Source organism: Morone saxatilis, unplaced genomic scaffold (genome assembly GCF_004916995.1).
Source record: "Morone saxatilis isolate NCDOM2014 unplaced genomic scaffold, NCSU_SB_2.0 Contig0, whole genome shotgun sequence".
NCBI lineage: Eukaryota > Metazoa > Chordata > Actinopteri > Moronidae > Morone > Morone saxatilis.
The window spans coordinates 19384871-19404086 of record NW_023339650.1 but is presented as its reverse complement, the minus strand read 5'-3'; the positions used below and the strand labels follow the sequence as shown (position 1 = coordinate 19404086).

Here is a 19216-nt window from a genome sequence, read left to right as displayed (position 1 = left end):
AAAATACTAACTTTTAACATCCTACACTCCGTAAATTGTTGTGTGGCAGAGACGAATCTCGGACCTTATTTGGTAATACACAACCTTCAGCTGTGTGTCATTACAACAGGCAGAGAGGCAAAGGAGAGGAGGAGAGAGGAAGAGAGGGAGAGAAGAAGAGGCAGGAGAGAGAGAGAGGAGGAGGAAGGAGAAGGAGGAGGAGGAGGAGAGAGGAGAGGGGAGGACAAGCGAGGAGGAGAGGGAGGAGGAGGAGGAGGAGGAGGAGAGGGAGAGGAAAGAAGGAGGAGGAGAGGAGGACGGAAGGAGAGGGGGAGAGGAAGGAAGGAGGAGGGAGAGAGAGGAGAGGGAGCAGGGGAATGAAGGGGATCGGTCTGTAAGTAAGTGTGTGTGGTCTGTGTATGTTTGTCGTGTGTGTGTGTGTGTGTGTGTGAGGCAGGTGTGTGTGTGTGTGTGTTGGGATGACGGGCTGTTGTGTTTGATAGTGTGTGTGTGTGGAGATGTGTGTGTGTGTGTGTGTGGTGTGTCTGGTGTGTGTGGTGTGGAGAGTGTGAGGGTGTTGTGTGTGTGGTGCTGCTGTGTGTGTGTCTTGTGTGTGTTGTGTCCGAGAGATCGTAGTGTGTGATATGTGTGTCTGAATGTGTGAACTCTAGTGATAACTCTGTGTATGGTGTGTGTGTGGTGTGTCTCGTGTGATTGATGTCCTGGAACTCAAATGTGTTCACAGAAAGGCATCAATTAAGGTTGCTCGTTAGGCCACAGCAGGTTAGTCTGTGACTCCTGGAAAGAAGAGACAAGAAAAATCTCAAAAATGGAAACCCCTCCGAACACCATATTGACCAGGAACGACCAAATAACGACCAAAATGGAAAACCAAAAGACCTTGAGCATCGTCATCTTGTTGACCGGTAGGGACTGCCGAGTTATCAGTGGGCTAAAGGTTAAAAAAAATGTAGACCTCGGGAGATTTTTGAGAAGAAGAAGATTCAACAAGAGCTCTTATTCAAAAACTTCTCCTCTACAATTAAACCTAGGAGTAGATGGGCCGTTGAGAGGGGTTGCTGGGTGGCAGCTGTCGCGCATTTCCCGCACAAAAAAAAAAAAAAAATATTTGAATATGACAGCTTCAAGCCAGTGGCGTATCACTGCGACACCAACAGGATTTACCTACGTAATATCGAGATATCTATACAAATCACTTATCATGATAGAGTGAACAATAATTGTGTCCCTTGGAGCAGTTTACACTATTTATCTTTCGACAAATTTTTTTCTCTCTCGGCTCCACTCTAAAATGAAACGGCAGTTATTGTCAGTTGAACATTTCTTCCAATACACACCATTCATTTTTTGGCCGTTTTTCCATTTATCGCAAACCGTTTTGGCGAAACGCTTAGAAAAGTCACAGCACTAATGTTCGCTCCCGAGCCGCACGTTTTGGTAACCTTTTAATGTGTATGGCGACCAAAACTGGCGGAGGAGTTAGCGCGCCGAAAAACGTACGGAAGGAATAATAATAAGTTTAAGTTTGAAGCAATATATAGTAGGTGACCACTACACAACACACACCACACACACACACACAAACACAACACACACAACATTCACACACACTACACACACCACGAGAAACAACCACCACACAGAGACACACACTAACACCACATCACACACACACCAACACACAACACACCACCACACACACAGAGTAACACCACCACACACACCACAGAGACACACACACAAACAACAACACACACACACAAACACACACATACACACTACTACACACACACACACACACACCCACACACACCACACACACACACACACAACACAGAGAACACACACACACACAACACACAGAACAGACACACAGACACACACACACACACACAACACACACACACACACAACAGAGACAACACACAACACACACAAAACACCACCACACAGAAGACATCACACCATCAAACAAACAAACACACACCAACACACAACACACACACCAACACTCCAAATCAAGGTATGGCCGTCTCGGGACACTCCTCCAGAAGGAACGAATAATGCTAGGCCAACTTCCCTCCCTGCTCCTGCTGCGCTGCAAGTCGAGAAGTGGCGTCCCCACGGACCGCCTGTAGTGTGTGTGTGTCGTCTCTGTAGTGTGGGTGTAAGTTGTGAGAGTGTGGGTTGTCTGTGTGTGGTTCTGTGTGTGGCTGTGGTGTGTTGCTGTGTGTGTGTGTGGTGTGTGTGTGTGTGTTGTCTGTGTGTGTAGTGTGTGTATGTAAGTGTGTGTGTGTGTCTAAACTGTTGGTGAATGTAGGTGTGTTGTGTCGTTGTGTGTGTGAAAAAGGGCCTCACAAATAAAACACACAGAATGAGCAGATGGACCCATGACAATGTTCTGGCCCTCCCTCCTGATGGTCAGATTGTGTCACTGTCCTCATCATACTCTCAAATGTATTCTCTCATGTCTCTCTCTCTCTTAAAGCAAATCTTCTCTTCCTCTCTCTCTCTCAACTACTCAATGTCCTTCTCTCATGTCATCTCTCTCTCTCTGTCTCTCTCTCTCTCTCTTCTCCGTGTCTCTCTCTCATGTCTCTCATCTCACTCTCTCTCTCATCTCTCTGATCTCTCTCATATCTCTCAAATGTCTTCTCTCTACTACATGTCTCTACAATCTCTCTCGTGTCTCTCGTGTCTCATCTTTCTCTTCGATGTCTCTCTCTCTACTGTCATGTCTGCTCTCCTACTCATGTCATCTCTCTCTTGTCTCTCTCTCTGTCTCCTCTCTCTACTCCCACCTCATCTCTCTCTCTCTCCAATCTCTCATAACTCTCTCTCTCCCTCTCTCTCTCTCTCTTCTCTAGATCTGTAAATTACATTCATAAAAATATACATAAACACAACTCTTTTGTCTGATTCGAGTTGTGAAGAATCTTCTCTGTAGATTTCATTGCAATAACCCTAGACCTCTTGTCAGAATAACCAGATCGTTAATAGCATTAATAACCCGCGTCAGTATTTGTTATAAGTCGTTTGTATGCGTCGAAAATGCACCAGTAACCACTGAACCAACTGAAGCCACTGAGCCACTGAGCCACTCTGTAGGTCGACGTACGGGATCGCTGTAATAGGACAGATGTGCTCTGTATGTATTCTGTATTTATATATTTATTTATATATTTAATGGAACTATAAAGTACCGTAAAACTTCTAATAATAGCTTTTTACTGCCTTTATTTCCTTTAGCACAAAACTAAACTCTAACTGCTGCGTCTCTTCATTTTTTGTTGATGCGCATGATGGATTATGAAGGCTTCGGAGGTTTGTTTTCCATTCTCTCTTGTTCACCGCGTTGCCGGTAATTCAGAATGAATTAACGTTATACTTTGTTATTGATCGTTTTCATAAAATATAGAGAACGATTGAATTGTGGAGAATCTGTAACTGATCATTTATATTTGTGTAAATATAATAACCGGGCGACTCGGTGGGTTTTAAGAGGTTTTATACATTAAAATAATTTCTATAAAATCCAGACCAGGCCTCTATTGGAGACCTGCGTTTATTATCAGGCTTTTATTGGAAGTTTTACGGTAAATTAAAAAGTAACTCATTCAGTTTTCGTATAGATGTTTTAGGAAATGAAACTACACGCGTGTGACCGGTTTTTAAGGAGGATTTTATGTCTTCAGTCGTCAAGAAAAGTCAGGAAGTATTAGTGGTAGTAATTGTTGGTTTTGGCTTTTGTTTACAGTAACATAAATGTACAACATGATGTGTGTTTGTGTCTTAAAATGTACTTTTTGGGGTTAAATATTCTCATAAAACCACAAGAGTGAGAGCGTTACGATGCACATCTGTCAGCTGTCTCGTTCATCGCTCATTTTCACACCAGCGATAATTGGGAAACAGACGGTTTAACAGCATTTAACGGAGATAACGAGGAAGTGTTCGCTCACACTCATACGGTTTATCGTGCAGGTTTACGTAAAGTAACAGCGGAAGTGTTACGTATGTAAAACCGGAGCCGGGCAGCTCCTGAAAACCTTTTTGTTCGCTTTGTGTATGGTTGTAAAACTCCTCGGAGGTCAGAGGACGAGCGGGTTGAAGAAAAACCACTAGAACATTGAAGAAGACAAACAGTAGTTAAACAAAAAGCCACAAACTGTCAAAGATTACTTACAAAAACTCACAGCTGTTCTCTAGGTTTTAATCTGTGTGCAGGAATCCGTCTTCTGCTGTGGAAAATGAGAAAAATGAGTATTAACAAAGAACAACCAACCTTCAGAGGCTCCGCACACCAGACTGTCGAACAACCCCGTTCCACTTTGTTCTTTCTGTCCCATTCTTCACTTCTATCGTCATTCATCCCATCGTTTATTTTTACGTTGTTTCAGTTGTGTTTTACATTATTTTATCTTTGATTAACGGTCGAGACAGAGACATTAAAAGACTGGGAGAGACAGAAGAGGTTGGGTGACTCCACATAGATTCAATCCGCCCCTCCTTCAAGTTAAATAACAACAATAATAATGTTTTTTCTAAATTATTCAATGAATAAATGAATAAAATCAGCCCACGCCGCCGTCACTGGCTCTCTCACTCTCTATCTATCTCTATTTGTTTGCAGGGGACATCACTCAGAAGGGTTATGAGAAGAAGAGGCACAAGCTGATCAGGGCATATGTTCCACATGCTGGAGGTAATTTAGCAACCTCTGACCTCCCCCCCACTCACACAGACTCCCCCCTCCACCCCCCACCAGCTAGAATATTCCCATACTAGGATATCGATCCGGTATCATGACGAATACAGATACTCTTATCGATTCAGCCGCTGCCATTAGTGGATGTAGGTTAAGAGTCTCTAGAGCTCAGCTTGCCGCTCGCTGCAACTAAAACACACTCTCATCTGTCACACAACCCGGGTTTATCTCAGGGCTGAAGCTTTACGGGTCACCGGATACTGAGCGATTACCGTCCTGGAGCAACCAAATACAACTGCCACTTTATTATGATTTTATTTTATGTTGCGTTTCTCAAATTCTTTTGTTTTGAGTCAGAAAAATCTGATTTTTCTGCCGAATCAAATCATCTCCATGTTTGTTTTTTCCCTTTTTTTCCCGCTGTATTTATTGCTTTTGTGAAACGTGTTTGTACATATGTGTGTGTGTGTGTGTGTGTGTGTGTGTGTGTGTGTCTGTCCGCCTGCTTGTCTGCTTGCCTCTGTAGGTATGGAAGGGCCCATGTCTCATCGGGCCCCGCTCGGCCCTCCGTCTGCCGCCCGTTTCCACCGACGGCGAACCTCCGGCACCAGAGATGAACGCTACCGATCAGGTACAACCACAGGCAGCCACCGACCCACCCTTCCTTTAATAATACTACTTTATAGCTGTTTTATTCAATTAATCCTATCAAGTCTAATTAACACAAAAAATAATAGTCATTTAAAGGAGAACTCGAGCAAGAAGCATTCAAAATCGATCCAGTCGAGTCTTTTTGTCCCAATTATGGCCCAAAAAACGTCCTGCTAGCAGACAAAGTCCTTCAAACTTAATTTCCCCACTTTGTAATGCAGGTTTTCTGTAAAAAACAAACATTGTAATATTCAATATCAGGGTTGTTCTCTCAGACAAAGCTCCCCCAGAGGGACTGCAGTGTTTTCACAGCCTGACAAACACGTCTGTTTACTGTGTCGCTGTTATTGCTAATGTCTCTTCCACAGGTTGCACAGCTTCGATGCTGCTACATTCTTTTAAATTATATCTTTAGCAACACTGAATAAGCCGACATTGTACCTTCAGATGGGTTTATGTGGTTTCAGATATAAACTACTGGAGTCAAAATATATTTAAGTAAAATAATAACTTAAATTCAGCCGTTACATTAGAAACTAAAAACTAAAACTAAACTAAAACCACATGGCATCTGTAATTTTGGGCATGGATCCTTGTGGTGCTAGTTGAGCTTCACTTAGACTAGTAATACATGTTAGTTTAAAAAACACATTTTATATTCTCTGGCGTATGTGTCTCCTTCAACTGAGGTTTAATTCAGACACAAGATTCGTTCTGCTGCACAAAAGTATTTAAAGAATCCAATCTGCTCGATTCAAAGAGCACAAAAAACTGAACTCCTCCTCCTCCTGCCTTTGTGTGAATGAATCTCTCTCTCTCTCTCTCAGACGTCCACACCGAGGCGGTGCAGGCCGTGTTGGCTCGACACGTGGAGAGGAAGGTGGCGGTGCCGATGCCTTCCAAGAGACGCTCGCTGGTGGTGCAGACCTCCATGGATGCATACACGCCTCCAGGTGACGAGACACACGCCAGAACACGCAGCCGCGCTCCTCCTCCGCGCACCGCAAACCATCTTCTCAAGTCAGTTAGTCCGCTACTGAGTCGAGAAGTTGATTTTATCACCTACCGATGTGTCTCTCATTTAGAGCTTTTAAAACTTTACAGCGACACTGAAATATCAGGCACACACACACAGACGGACACACTCAGCTGCACTGGGTTGCACTAAGCCTAAAATGTGACCCCAGAGAGGCTGCCCAGTGCCCAGACAGGATTATGTTGTAATGCTCTGTCTCTGGTTCTCAGACGTTTTTTTTTTTTTTTATTCTGACAGAAACATTTCACCCCAAAAAAACAAAACAAAACTGCAAACCTGCACATTTCCTGCGGCGCGACTGACAGATTTACAGTAAAAACAAAACCACAGACAGCTGTAACGATGCAGCCAGCTACTGTGAATGTGGCCTGCCACGAAAAAACAGGAAAAATCCTGATTATCAGCTGTTTGTCAGTGTGTTTGTGCACTCTGCAACCACAGGACGCTGGCTGAAAGGGGAGGTTGAAGTTGACCTTTACCTCAAATATGAGCTCGTTAGATTGAACATAATCAGAGTTGATAACATAATTTGGGTGTTGATTGAACTTTAATGAAGGAAATGTAATGACTTTGTTCACCGGTAATTTGCTTTTTAACCTTTTGGGAGAATTGTTAAGTGGACCCGACGTCTCCCCGTAACCCGTTTTTACAGCGTTAACTCCTCACAGCACAAACTGGTTTAGGATCTGTGTGGACAGTCGGGTGAATCTGCCCCGTTATGTTACTTAAATGTAAGATTTCTGTTCACGTTGATTGTTTACTGAGGCTCCCCTGTGTTCAGATGATTAACTCTTATTTAAAGAATTAAATCCAGTCTCTGTGGTTCTGTGTAGTGCAGCCTGAAGCCAGTTTCAACTAAATTGGTTCTTGTTCTACGTACTAATTATTGACATTTTGGGACTGTGAGCTCAGGAGCCGGCAGTCTCCTCTGCCACTCACTGCTGAAAGTGGTGAATCATGATCTGCTGCCTGACTTTGAACCATTGTTTCACTGAACAGAGACAGAAAACTTTTAAATTTAGATCTGTTTATCATTACAAGGCTCACACACGAGGCTGGAAACATGTTGGCGGAGGAATTCTTGATCTTAAATCGCCTTTCAGGACTTTAATGTAGTGTTATTGTATCTGCAGTATAATTCCCAAAATGTCAAACACTTTCATGTTAAAAGTTTCAGTAGCTCTCATGTTGTTAATGTTGTTTCCTGCTGACAAATAATAACGGTTACTGACTCTCACTAGGCCTGTCGCCCCTGTGCTCAGACTCGTCGTCGGGCTCAGAGGAGGAGGCGGGGCCAGGCGACGACATGTCGGGCATGGAGCACTGGATGAGCCGCCCTTCCCAGTTAGGCCCCGCCCACCTGGGCTCCACCTCCTCCTCGTCCTCGTCCACGCAGAGCGGAGGCAGTGGCAACGCCGGGCGGCTGGCCGACTCGCTGGCGCACACGCACATCTCGCACCTGGCGCACACGCACCTGGTGCACACGCACCTGGGCCAGTCGCACCACCAGCAGAGCCACCTGTCGCAGTCACACCACGGTACGACTTCACTGGGCTCACTGGGATGTGTTTGTGTATTAAAACAGAAAAGAAAGAAACATTTTACATTGTTAAAGTTGGATGTTTTTGTCTGAAGACTTGTTTGTGTGCTAATTTAAGCTCCAAATTGTAAAGTTTTCACAATAGAATCTTGTTTTTTAATGGATTTGGATCCTAAAAAGAGGATAAGAAATAGTATTAAAGCAGTATAACTGAAGGAAGTGGGATTTCCATGCACTTTAATGTAAGCACTTACATCATATTTCCTGTTCATATGTAATACCTTTTATTAAGGAAGAAAAAAATGTTCACACACACAGAGTTAGTTGTACACGTGATATGAAAGCTGTGTTACCTTTTCCAGAGTTTTTGAGCTGTAGTTGGGAGCACGTTGGTTTCTGATGTAGTCTGTTTCGTAGCTGGAGCTGGTTACTGTGAAGGACGGTAGTGAGACGTTGTGACGTTCAAACAGGAACTTATTTTCTTCTGCAGCAACAAACACATGTTGTAGCATGTTTTTAACTCATTTTCTATCATTTAATGACTATTTAAAAATCAGCAACCCATCCCTACCTTTTATTGTGGTTTTGTACTAATGTATATGTCATTTTTTACAGGTTCTTGGACATTTTATCTATTTCCAAATGTATGAAAAACACATTTCAATACTAATCCCAATTTAAGTTGCTACAGATTTTGAAACCTTACTTTAAAAAATATAAATACCACATAACCTTTATTTAACTTTAAAGACATTAAAGATTGTTTAATCACAAACATTAACTAAATAAGATGCCACAACAAACGTGGCAACTCTTTAGTTTAAATTAGGAGCTTTCTGAAGAATAAGTAAACAAGATAATGAATCTCGAGCCTGTGGTTTGGCTGCATCGTCCCGTCTGATACACCTGTGCATGTGCGCTGCCTGCAGGTATCGGCCACCTGTCCCTGAAGAGGAAGGGAGCTCTGAGTGTCGCAGAGAACGGAGGATCTCTGCGACGATCCTGTGAGTTTGGCTCTGACATGCTGTGGCCGCCGCCGCTGGAGTCAGACGGTAGGTCCGACACCTAAATACAAAGTGTTTTATAAAATCAGTGTTAAAAATATTAGCTACGATAAAGACAACCTGACAGTTTTGGAATAAGTGTTGAATATATGCAGGGAAACAGACTGTTATAGGTTTACATATTTTTGAGCATAAGATCTGAACACTGTACTGATAGTTCCCAATAAATGTGATTTATTGGAGCAACGTTTCATCACAGATCAAAGAGAGTGAACAGAGATCTGATGAGTGGCCCGACTTCAGTTAGTTTTTTGATCCCGCGTCTATTAAAACCTTCAAAATGAGTGCGCTCTACACTCGGTTTGCTATCGATTTTAAGACATAAAAGTTGTTGACAGTCTTCTCGTAAAATAAAGATTTTCTTTGTAGTTTATTTCCAGATGTTTGTGTCGAAGGAATCGGTTTAATATCATCTGATTATGTTTGGAAAAGCAGGTTTTTACACTTTGCATCATAAAAAGTGTTCCCTTTTAATTCCACACACACATTAACAAACAAAAGGACCATCGTATTGGGTTTAATTGTCCATAAGAGCGATTAAACAAGGCACTTGACAAAGAGTTCAGTGATAAACACGAACAATGAGTCACCACTGGCTGTTTGTCTACCTCTCCCTCTGTTCTCTCTCAATCCGTCTCCCCCCTCCCTCCCTCCCTCCGTCTCCCTGCAGAGAATCACTCGACCCCCCCGGATGTGACGGGCTACTCGTCAGACTCGTCCCACTCCCACCACACCGAGCGTCACCACATGGCCAATATGGGAACCATTGCCAGGAACACGCAGAAGTACGGCAACGCAGAGCGCATGGAGACGGGCGATGGTAAGAGACGTCTCCTCCCCCCGCCGCCGCCGCGTGAAACTCTGTCACGCCTTTAGCCCGCTCCCAACTGGAGCCTCTGAATAAAGATGCTGAAGATGGTCGCGTAAAAATAGAAACTCCTTAATCAGGAGGTGAGCTCAAATTGGACCATCGCCTTAGAGAACTGACCAATTACACCGTGTCTGTTCATGTCACTCCCCTGGATGAACAGATTGGACTTTTCTTTTCTTTCTTTTTACCCTTTTATTGTTTTTTATTTAAGCATCTCTGTTATTTTTCAGCATGCTTCACAATCATGCAGGCACAGTTAGAAGAAATACAGCGTTTCCTTATTCAGTTTCTTCTCTGTGAAGCCATCTAGACGTTTGAACCAGCAGTCTTCTGATCAGAAACACGCGGTTTAAAACACTTGAGGTTTAAATTGTTATTGATCCGATAATGAGGACTGTCTTGCAAGTAATCCAGGCCACCGCTTTCCTTTTCCCCCCACCAAAAGAAACATCATCCTCACCCCGTGTGTATGTGTGTGGGGTTCTTACAGGTGTTCCAGTCAGCAGTCGCGTGTCCGCTAAAATCCAGCAGCTTGTGAACACGCTGAAGCAGCCTCGCAGACCTCCACTACGAGAGTTCTTTGTCGATGACTTTGACGAACTTCTGGAGGGTTAGAAACCGTCTTTGATTCTGCATGACTCATGATTCTGTCTGTCTGATTTTAAGTTACAGTGTGTCATCCAATCTATCTTCATACTTGGGAGTCATGAGTGATTCTCTAAATGGTTTCCCTTCAACGACACAACGAATTGTGTTGGAAGTTGTGCTCCTTGTGTTCAGCTTCACTTCACCTCATTCCAGCAGCGTGTAGAACGAGCCGCTGTCGATGCGGATGCACCTGGAGACGCGGCCCAGCGCTCAGGTGTTCACAGCTGCATCCATGAGTGCAGAAGCTCAGACGTAAATTCACTAAATGCAAAAAAGGATACATGATTTTGACAGCGGTAGAATGTAACTAAGTACATTTACTCAAGTACTGTACAAGTACAAATTTGAGGTACTTGTACTTTACTTGAGTCTTTTCTTTTCATGCTGCTTTATACTTTTACTTCACTACAAGAAAATATTGTTCTTTTTACAACACTAGAATCATTTAATAACTTTATTTATTTAAGTTTTTTGCACATAAAATATACAGAGAACTTATAAAATATGATGTTTTGTTATAAATTAGATAGATACTTTATTTATCCTTTATATATATTTATAAAGATAGTTTATTTAATTAAACTGCAGCTGAAATAATTTGTTTATTAAGTAAATTAATTTCCGTAATTGATTAGTTGAAAAATGATTTTGATTTTGCAGCTATTTTGTGTTTATGTCATTTTTCATGCAAAACATTTCATTATTCAGCTTCACAAATGTGAAGATTTGCTGCGTTTCCTTTTAATTATTGTAGTAATTTCAATTTAATGTAATTATGATGGAGGAGAAAATAATCAGCAGCAACCAACTACAACAGTAAAATCCTGTTTTTACAATAAGTCATAGTCATAATAATCTAATGATATCATTTATAATAGTACAACAGTAACAGGTTGATTATATTTACATACTTTTACTTTCAATGCAGGACTTTTACTTCTAACAGAGTATTTTTACAGTATGGTATTAGTACTTTACTTCTTCTACTTCTCATTCCTGTTGTGAATGTTACAGTCCAGTCCACATTGATGTGCGACAGCTTGAAGCAGAAAGAGGCAGATTTAGTTCAGGAACATGGAGCTAAATACAGTTCAATCAGTCAACTCACGTAGAAAGGTGTATTCACATGTTAAGACAGCACAGAAATATAGTTTCTGCATGTTTGCTACCTCGGCTCATCACCTTATCACTCCCTGCAGCACACGCTCGTGCACAGACTGAAGCACTGAAGAGTGATGATAGCACATATCCTCCCCCCGGGGACGTAAGTCAGAGCCTGCAGGTGGATGCTGGGGTGGTGGCGGGGCTGAGTAAAGCAGCGGATCAGCAGCAGTGAAGGTCGCAGTCATTCTTGCAGAGCAATGAAGCGGCGGCACTCGTGGAGCGGAGACAGAGAGAGAGAGAGAGCTGGGCGTTTTCTGACAGCTGAGATAGAAAGGATGTGTGGGATAGGTGAAGCAGAGAGTGAGGCGTAGGGCAGGAGCAGCGCAGTCCAAGTTCACTTTGCTCTATTACGTTATTAGTAATAATAGTGATGATCCTCCACTGCACCCTGACAAACTGGATCTTATTATTAATCTCTTTGTGTTAATGTTCAGTCTGAATTAAAGCCTGCAGACCTTAAAGGCCACTCAAAGCTCCTATATATCTCTGGAAATCTGTAAATGTAGAAAGAGTGTAAAAAATACGTACATTCACATCTGTCTCACACTCAGTGTCAGTGTGAAGAATGATTAAAGAGTTATATGAAATAGAGAGACCAGATGTTGATCGGCCTGGTTCATATAGAACACAAAGTTCTTCACCAAGTATTTTGAAATGTATGTTTATAGGAATCTTGAGCCCAGAGATCTCTGCAGATCATCATGTCTGTCTCCTGTTTGCTTGGCGCTCACCGTCTGGCTGCATTTTCTATCTTCGTCTCATCATTTCTGTTCAGTAGTCTTCATTTGTGTTGTATTTTAGAAAAAAAAGTTGTATTGGAAAAAGTTATTTTTTCAGCTTTACATTGTGTTTTTGGATACGTTTTACAGTGTGTCGGTGTGGTCATACAGGATAAAGTATAGATTAGGGTTGATGTAGTGGTTAATTCACTCTGGATCCACATTTTATGACAATGTCTCAAGGTTGAATCCTGCAAAATCCCTCTTTTCTGCTGCCTCCTCTCAGCTGTCTAAACTAAATATAAAAGGGAACCGGCCATCCAGTCACACATTTTACACATTCTTACAGTAGATAACAGGTTAATAACAGGTACACTTAATTAATAATCAGTGTATTTGAGTGTGATTACAGCTTCTTAACAGCTGTCTCACTGCCACTGGCTTCAGCTAAATGTTTCCATGTGGTGTTTTCACAACCCGACAACAGCAAACAAACTGTAAACGGTAAACGTTTGTGAGCTGTGCACTGATGGCATTATCTATCTCCTCATCTCCAGTCCAGCAGCCGGACCCCAATCAGCCGCGGCCGGAGGGGGCGGAGATGATGCCAGTGCGGGGCGAGGCGCTGGGTGTGGTCACCAACTGGCCCCCGTCCCTGGAGGCTGCGCTGCAACGCTGGGGAACGATCTCCCCCAAAGCCCCCTGCCTCACCAGCCTGGACACGGCAGGGAAGCCCCTCTACGTCCTCACATATGGTAACCAGACGCTGCTGTAGTTCCTTCAGTTGTTCACATTATTTATTTGTGCAGCAGTGAAATGAGCTAATTGAGCGTGTTGGTGATCTAACAATTAAAGTTTATTTGTTGGATGTTGGACTCCAAGTTGTTCTGGGTGTTTAAACTGTGAAAAAAAGAAGAATTACAGCAGATGTTTGTGGAGCTGAGAAACAAAATGAATCTTTTTAGGGGCTTATACATATACAACATTACATATCAGTCTCTCTCACATAGATAAAATAAGTTACAAGGTTTGACTTTGGTCCTTTTCTCTGGGACAAACTCCCTGAATGTTTAAGTGTTTGAATCTTACTGTTACCAAAATAAAAGCCCCTGAAACAGCATTCACACTACGATGAGACACTAAAACTCTCCACGGATTCGAGGTTAACAAGCCCTTTTTTGAGTTATGCGTCCGGCTGGGTATCATTTGAAAATGTTCAGTACTGTTGCAAATACCAAGAAGATACAGAAGATTCCCTTTTTTCAACAAAATAACCTCTTAAATGCTTCCATGTTTAATTATGTCTCAATTCAACGCAGCTGTACAAGAGCTTTGCTTCAATAAAACACAGCCTGAAATGATAAAAAGGAATTAAGATGAGTTAAATAAAGAATGTGAGGCTTAAATACAGGTTATCAGTAAACATGGACTGTATGTTTGTATTTTTGAGGCTAATCTATCAAACTAAGTGTTGATGGTACACAGGTGTGCAGGAAAATAAAATAATGCGAAAGAAAAAAGCTGAGTTCCAGCACACTGTCAGCAGGGAATTGTCTTTTTTTAAACATTATTTCATTTTGCTCTGCACCTGTCCACCAAGAGTGCATTAGACAATAATTACCTTTTAAGTATAATCCTTGATAAAAACAAAACCGATTCTCTACTGACCTCTCCTGACTGCTGAACGCTCTTAAATGTCGTCACTTTAGGGAGGTTTTTTCTTTTATCGACTGTGTGTCCTCAAAATAGAAGTCCAAGAACACACACTCACATCCTGTGATCTCACTCTGTCTCTCTCTTTCTCTCTCTCTCTCTCTCTCTCTCTCACACCCTCGTATCCTGTGTCCTGCTCCCTGCAGGAAAGCTGTGGTCTCGCAGCATCAAGCTTGCCTACAACATCCTCCACAAACTGGGCAGCAAGCAGGAGCCCATGGTGCGACCGGGTGATCGGGTGAGTCACACTCCTCCACCACCTCACACAGTTACTGGTGTCTGGGCTTTGTCCTCATTTCATTTGGCCAGTATTGTTCGTAATGACTCAAGCGATGTAAGACCTTCATTTATAAAACCTGCTTCATGTTTATTCATGTCGTTGGAGTTTTTCAAATCTATTCAGAAACCCACTTTCCCTACAATCGTTCTCTCCTTCTTTGTATCAGTAAATCTGAGCTTTTATTGTGAAATCTGTAACAACACATTTTAAAGGAGTAGTGTGACATGTTTTACTTGTATTGAGAGAGTGAGATTGATACCACTCATGTCTGTACACACAATATGAAGCTACAACCACTCAGATGATCCCATCACATCTGACCACAGCTTCTGTCTCCCCTCCCTCTCCCAGGTGGCGTTGGTGTTTCCTAACAACGACCCTGTGGCCTTCATGGTGGCCTTCTACGGCTGTCTGCTGGCTGAGGTGGTCCCGGTTCCTATAGAGGTCCCACTGAGTCGCAAGGTACTTTATAAAACCCACCTGGAGCTTTTTTACATGGAAGAAGTCCCACCTCATCACCTGGCTGTCTGTAGCTTATGTACTGTATAGCCATCGCTGCTGCTCTCCAATCCCTCTTTCTTTTAGTTTTCCATCTGACATCATTCAACAGGATTAGTTTCTCTATGGGAGGTCAGGTAATTTAATTTTTTTCAGCGCTGCTGTGTAATGTTAATCCTCTCTGCTTTCACCTCGTACGCAGGAGCTGCGAACTCTTGCTGTGTTTCAGTTCAGCTCTGTTTGTGTGGACATCTCAGTGATACGGATGAAACAATGTTTGGGATCTTCTGTCTCAGCTGTTTGCTAGCAGCAAGTATTTCGGAGAAAATAATCCTGTCAGCACAGAAAAAACAAGTTTGACACGTAAGAAACATGCCCTCCTGCTGCCCTGCCATCACACGGAGAGATTCTGTCATCAATTAGGTTTCAACTGTTGATCTTGGTGCCATCTCCCTCTGGGACCAAACATGTCTGAAGGAAGGAAGTCTCTCAGCCTGTGTCTGAAAAACAAAATTCACATTAAACTTTTTATACTTCTAATTGTATTACCTCAGTTTAGCTCAGCTGTTTCATCTGGTTTATGTTTAATTGTGGATGGCCTGGTGTATCCGGTATCTTCTTCCCAATCATAGCAAGAAGAGAAGATGTTGTCCAGGTGGTTGGGATCCTTAATATTTAATGATTCAGGCCTTATTCTGCTCAGGCAATCAATCTGTTCTTTGCGGGGCCTTGCAGTCTTGTTTGGTGCTGGTCAGAATGCTCTCGATGTTGCAGGAGTACTTAAAGCTGTCCACCCTCTTCACTGAGGACCTGTTGATATTGGAGGGGTATATTTACTCCCCTGCTTCTTCCCAAAGTCCACAATCAGCTCCTTGACACTGTCCACACACCCTCACCACCTGGGGTCTTCCCGGAAGGAAAGTCAAGTATCCACCTGCACAGTGAGCTGTTTAATCCCAGGTCGTTGAGCTTTGTGTCGAGCCTGGGGAGAACTATGGTGTTAAACTCTGTAGTCGATGAGCAGCAACCTCACATAGCTCCCTTTCTTGTCCAGGTGAGATAGGGTGGTGTGGACCATCTGTGCTATGGCTCCTTCCGTTGATCGGTTGGGACGGTAAACAAACTGTAGTGGGTCCAATGTGCTGGGAGAGGTGAGTGCCACTGGGTGAAAGTCATTCAGGCAGGCTGCTCTTGTTTTCTTGGACGCAGGAATGATAATGGGTTTCTTGAACGTGGACCCTCGATGAAACGCGGCTGCGTGTCTCTGCAGCACTGTCTGCACAGGGTCGGCATGGTTACACACTGATTACCGCTGCAGCAGAAAATGTCTTTTGCTGCACGTTGCTGCACGTCTCTTGAACCCCTTCCCCCATCCTGCATTTGTGCTGCAAGATTTTCCATAAAATTTCGGTTTTGGCTGGAAACTGCAGCAGCAGTGCAGCAAACATCACTTCAGCTGTGCTGTGTGCCAACACGTGTGCTTGTAGAAGTACATGAAACACCGTTTTAATTCTTTTATTAAGAGGCAGGAATCTTAAGAAGAGTATTATTATATTTTCACACGGCGGTAACCGACTGCTCTCCCCCCACACACCCTTTATCGTCCAATAGGATGCCGGCAGTCAGCAGATTGGATTCCTGTTGGGCAGCTGTGGCGTTACCGTGGCGCTGACCAGTGACGCCTGCCACAAGGGCCTGCCCAAGAGTGCAACAGGAGAGATCCCACAGTTCAAAGGTGAGAGTGAAAATCATCAATCATCGCTGAGTTGTAAAGGCGTGAGGTTTCTCAGCGGGGGAGGGGTGACCCCGCTGTCTCTCTCTGTGCACATAATGAGAACACTAGTAGTAGAGAATGAGTTTAAAGTATTTATAAATACACTGAAAAACAGTCAAGTTAACAGCCAGTTTAGACACCTGTTAACCAAACAACTAAATAATTTTCTCCCTGGATAAGGACCGAGATTAACTTAAATAAAGTTGTTTGTAAAATGCATTAATGAAAGAGAATCCCGCTGTTCCTTCTTTTCTTCTGGTTCGATTAATCACATACATAAACTTCTTTATCTCTTTCTATCCGCTCGCTGCAGGTTGGCCAAAGTTACTGTGGTTTGTTACGGAGTCCAAGCACCTTTCCAAACCTCCCAGAGACTGGTTCCCTCACATCAAAGATGCAAACAACGACACTGCTTACATAGAGGTGAGTCTAACAGGCCAACTAAAAGTGTCGTCTTCATTGTGGACTCTGGAGCAGAAGCTGGGACCTTAACCTGTCTGTTGATTGGAACTGACATTCCTCTGGTTGCCTCACCGACCGCTGGGCTGCTACTCGTGCTGCATTTATTAACTAATGAAGCTATACTTTATGAGTTTGCTTATGAAGCAAGATAAAGAAATCTAAGGAACTGAGGCATGAAACTTTGAGGCATATAACTTCTGATCCGTTGCATCGCTCTCCCGGGATTCTGTCATTGTGCAAGTTCAGCTGCCTCGCAAGGTTAGGTTAAATTGACTCATTGTCACTTTTTATTTCCGCAACTTGCTGAGATTTTAAAACGACCAAATGACGTTCCACGGTATATTTTAAGAAGACGAAGGCACCAAATGTCCCCTTCCCCTCTGGCTTCACCGTCATCCGTCTGTTGTTTCTCTCTCAGTATAAAACCTGTAAGGACGGCAGCGTGCTGGGAGTCACAGTGACGAGGATCGCTCTGCTCACACACTGCCAGGCTCTCACCCAGTCCTGCAGCTACACCGAGGGTAGGCGCACACACACACACACACACACACACACACACACACTCGGTTCAGTCTGCAGATCATCATTTTGTCATTTAACTCTTTCCTCTCCCTCTCTGTCTGTAGCGGAGACCATAGTGAACGTTCTCGACTTTAAGAAGGATGTGGGCCTGTGGCACGGCATCCTGACGGTAAGACCTGCAAACTAGAGGTTAGAGGTCAGGACCTTTCCTGTTTGCTTCTCCCCCCTCCTCACCTCTGATAACAGGGGGTGTAATCAATGAGGGCAGGTTGACACTCTACAGTAAATGGTCTTTGCAGTGAAGATAAGATTAGTACAAATATTAAACTAATTATATTACTTTTTAAAGCTTTGTAGCTGCTATTTTGGACAAATGAGCACTTTTAAATATTAAATCCCACATTTAAATAATTAATAACCATATCCAGGTGATAATAATACCTTGTAAAAGTGACACGAATAGGCTCAGAAACATATTATATTTTAAAAGAATGGATAACCGATTGAGTTTTAAAGAGTATTAAAGGTTAACATGTCATTATGTGTGTGTGCTGTGCAGAGCGTGATGAACATGATGCACGTGATCAGCGTCCCCTACTCGCTGATGAAGGTCAACCCTCTGTCATGGATCCAGAAAGTCTGCCAGTACAAAGGTCAGACACACACTCCACCTGCCACTCAGCTCAGTCAACTCACTACATTCATCTGTCTGTCAAATAGATTAAATGCTAATTTCCTGTCTGTCTGTCTTTATATGTGTGTGTGTGCAGCCAAGGTAGCGTGTGTGAAGTCCAGAGACATGCACTGGGCTCTGGTGGCCCACAAAGACCAGAAGGACATCAACCTGAGCTCGCTGCGCATGCTGCTGGTGGCCGACGGATCAAACCCTTGTAAGGTCACACTCAGCCTCCACAGCAGAGCGCTTTCACTAACCAGGGAGTTTAGAGAGGTGTATTTGAGATAGAGAATGTCAGGGAAATGGATAAAGTCTCTTGGGAAGTCGGGAAACTGGGTCACTTTACAGGAATAGAGCAGGATGTGTCCGACTACGCACATTTCGGTACAATAAATTTGGTTTTCAACCCAAACGTGGAGTGGAAAAAAAACTCAAATATAACAGTAAGAGAACCATTGAATTATGTAATTTTCTGGTCAAACATCAACATAAGACGTTTTGAAAACTTGCTCGGACATTTGTAATCCAATCACAGTTTAGTCTGGTGTATTCTCTGACAAATTTGGTGTTATTTGTCACGTGGTTGGTGCAGCTGGTGAGCAGGGGACCGCTTTGAAGACCCCCCCCCCCCCCCCCCCCGTGGTACCTTTAAGTGTACTGCGACATCAGAGAGGTCCGGTGCTAAACGGGCTCATTTTAAAATTCAAGACCAGACCACAATTATAACTGTATTCAACCATTTAGTCAATGATTAAGAGTTACAGGACAAACACATTCAGCAGATAACACAAAATATAGATATATAAACAGTGAGTCCTTCCCAAAAAGACACCTGAGCTCATGTTTTTATTCATGGATGGAGACTTGTGACATGCAGCTTTTTTATTATT

At 43.1% G+C, this 19216-nt stretch overlaps 1 protein-coding gene across 1 annotated transcript in view; it reads left to right on the top strand.

Annotated features, from left to right (window-relative positions):
• Nucleotides 1-4633: 4633 nt before the first annotated feature.
• LOC118325327 (disco-interacting protein 2 homolog C-like) overlaps nucleotides 4634-19216 on the top strand; it is a gene marked incomplete at its 5' end in the record, with an annotated part of 35873 nt that continues 21290 nt past the window's right edge. Inside the window, 16 exon segments of the mRNA XM_035657994.1 lie at nucleotides 4634-4705; nucleotides 5235-5339; nucleotides 6187-6312; nucleotides 7637-7933; nucleotides 8865-8987; nucleotides 9670-9819; nucleotides 10361-10480; nucleotides 12959-13156; nucleotides 14261-14352; nucleotides 14746-14856; nucleotides 16504-16627; nucleotides 16980-17089; nucleotides 17547-17649; nucleotides 17755-17819; nucleotides 18210-18303; nucleotides 18421-18540. Coding sequence (XP_035513887.1) covers nucleotides 4634-4705; nucleotides 5235-5339; nucleotides 6187-6312; nucleotides 7637-7933; nucleotides 8865-8987; nucleotides 9670-9819; nucleotides 10361-10480; nucleotides 12959-13156; nucleotides 14261-14352; nucleotides 14746-14856; nucleotides 16504-16627; nucleotides 16980-17089; nucleotides 17547-17649; nucleotides 17755-17819; nucleotides 18210-18303; nucleotides 18421-18540 — 2010 coding nt within the window.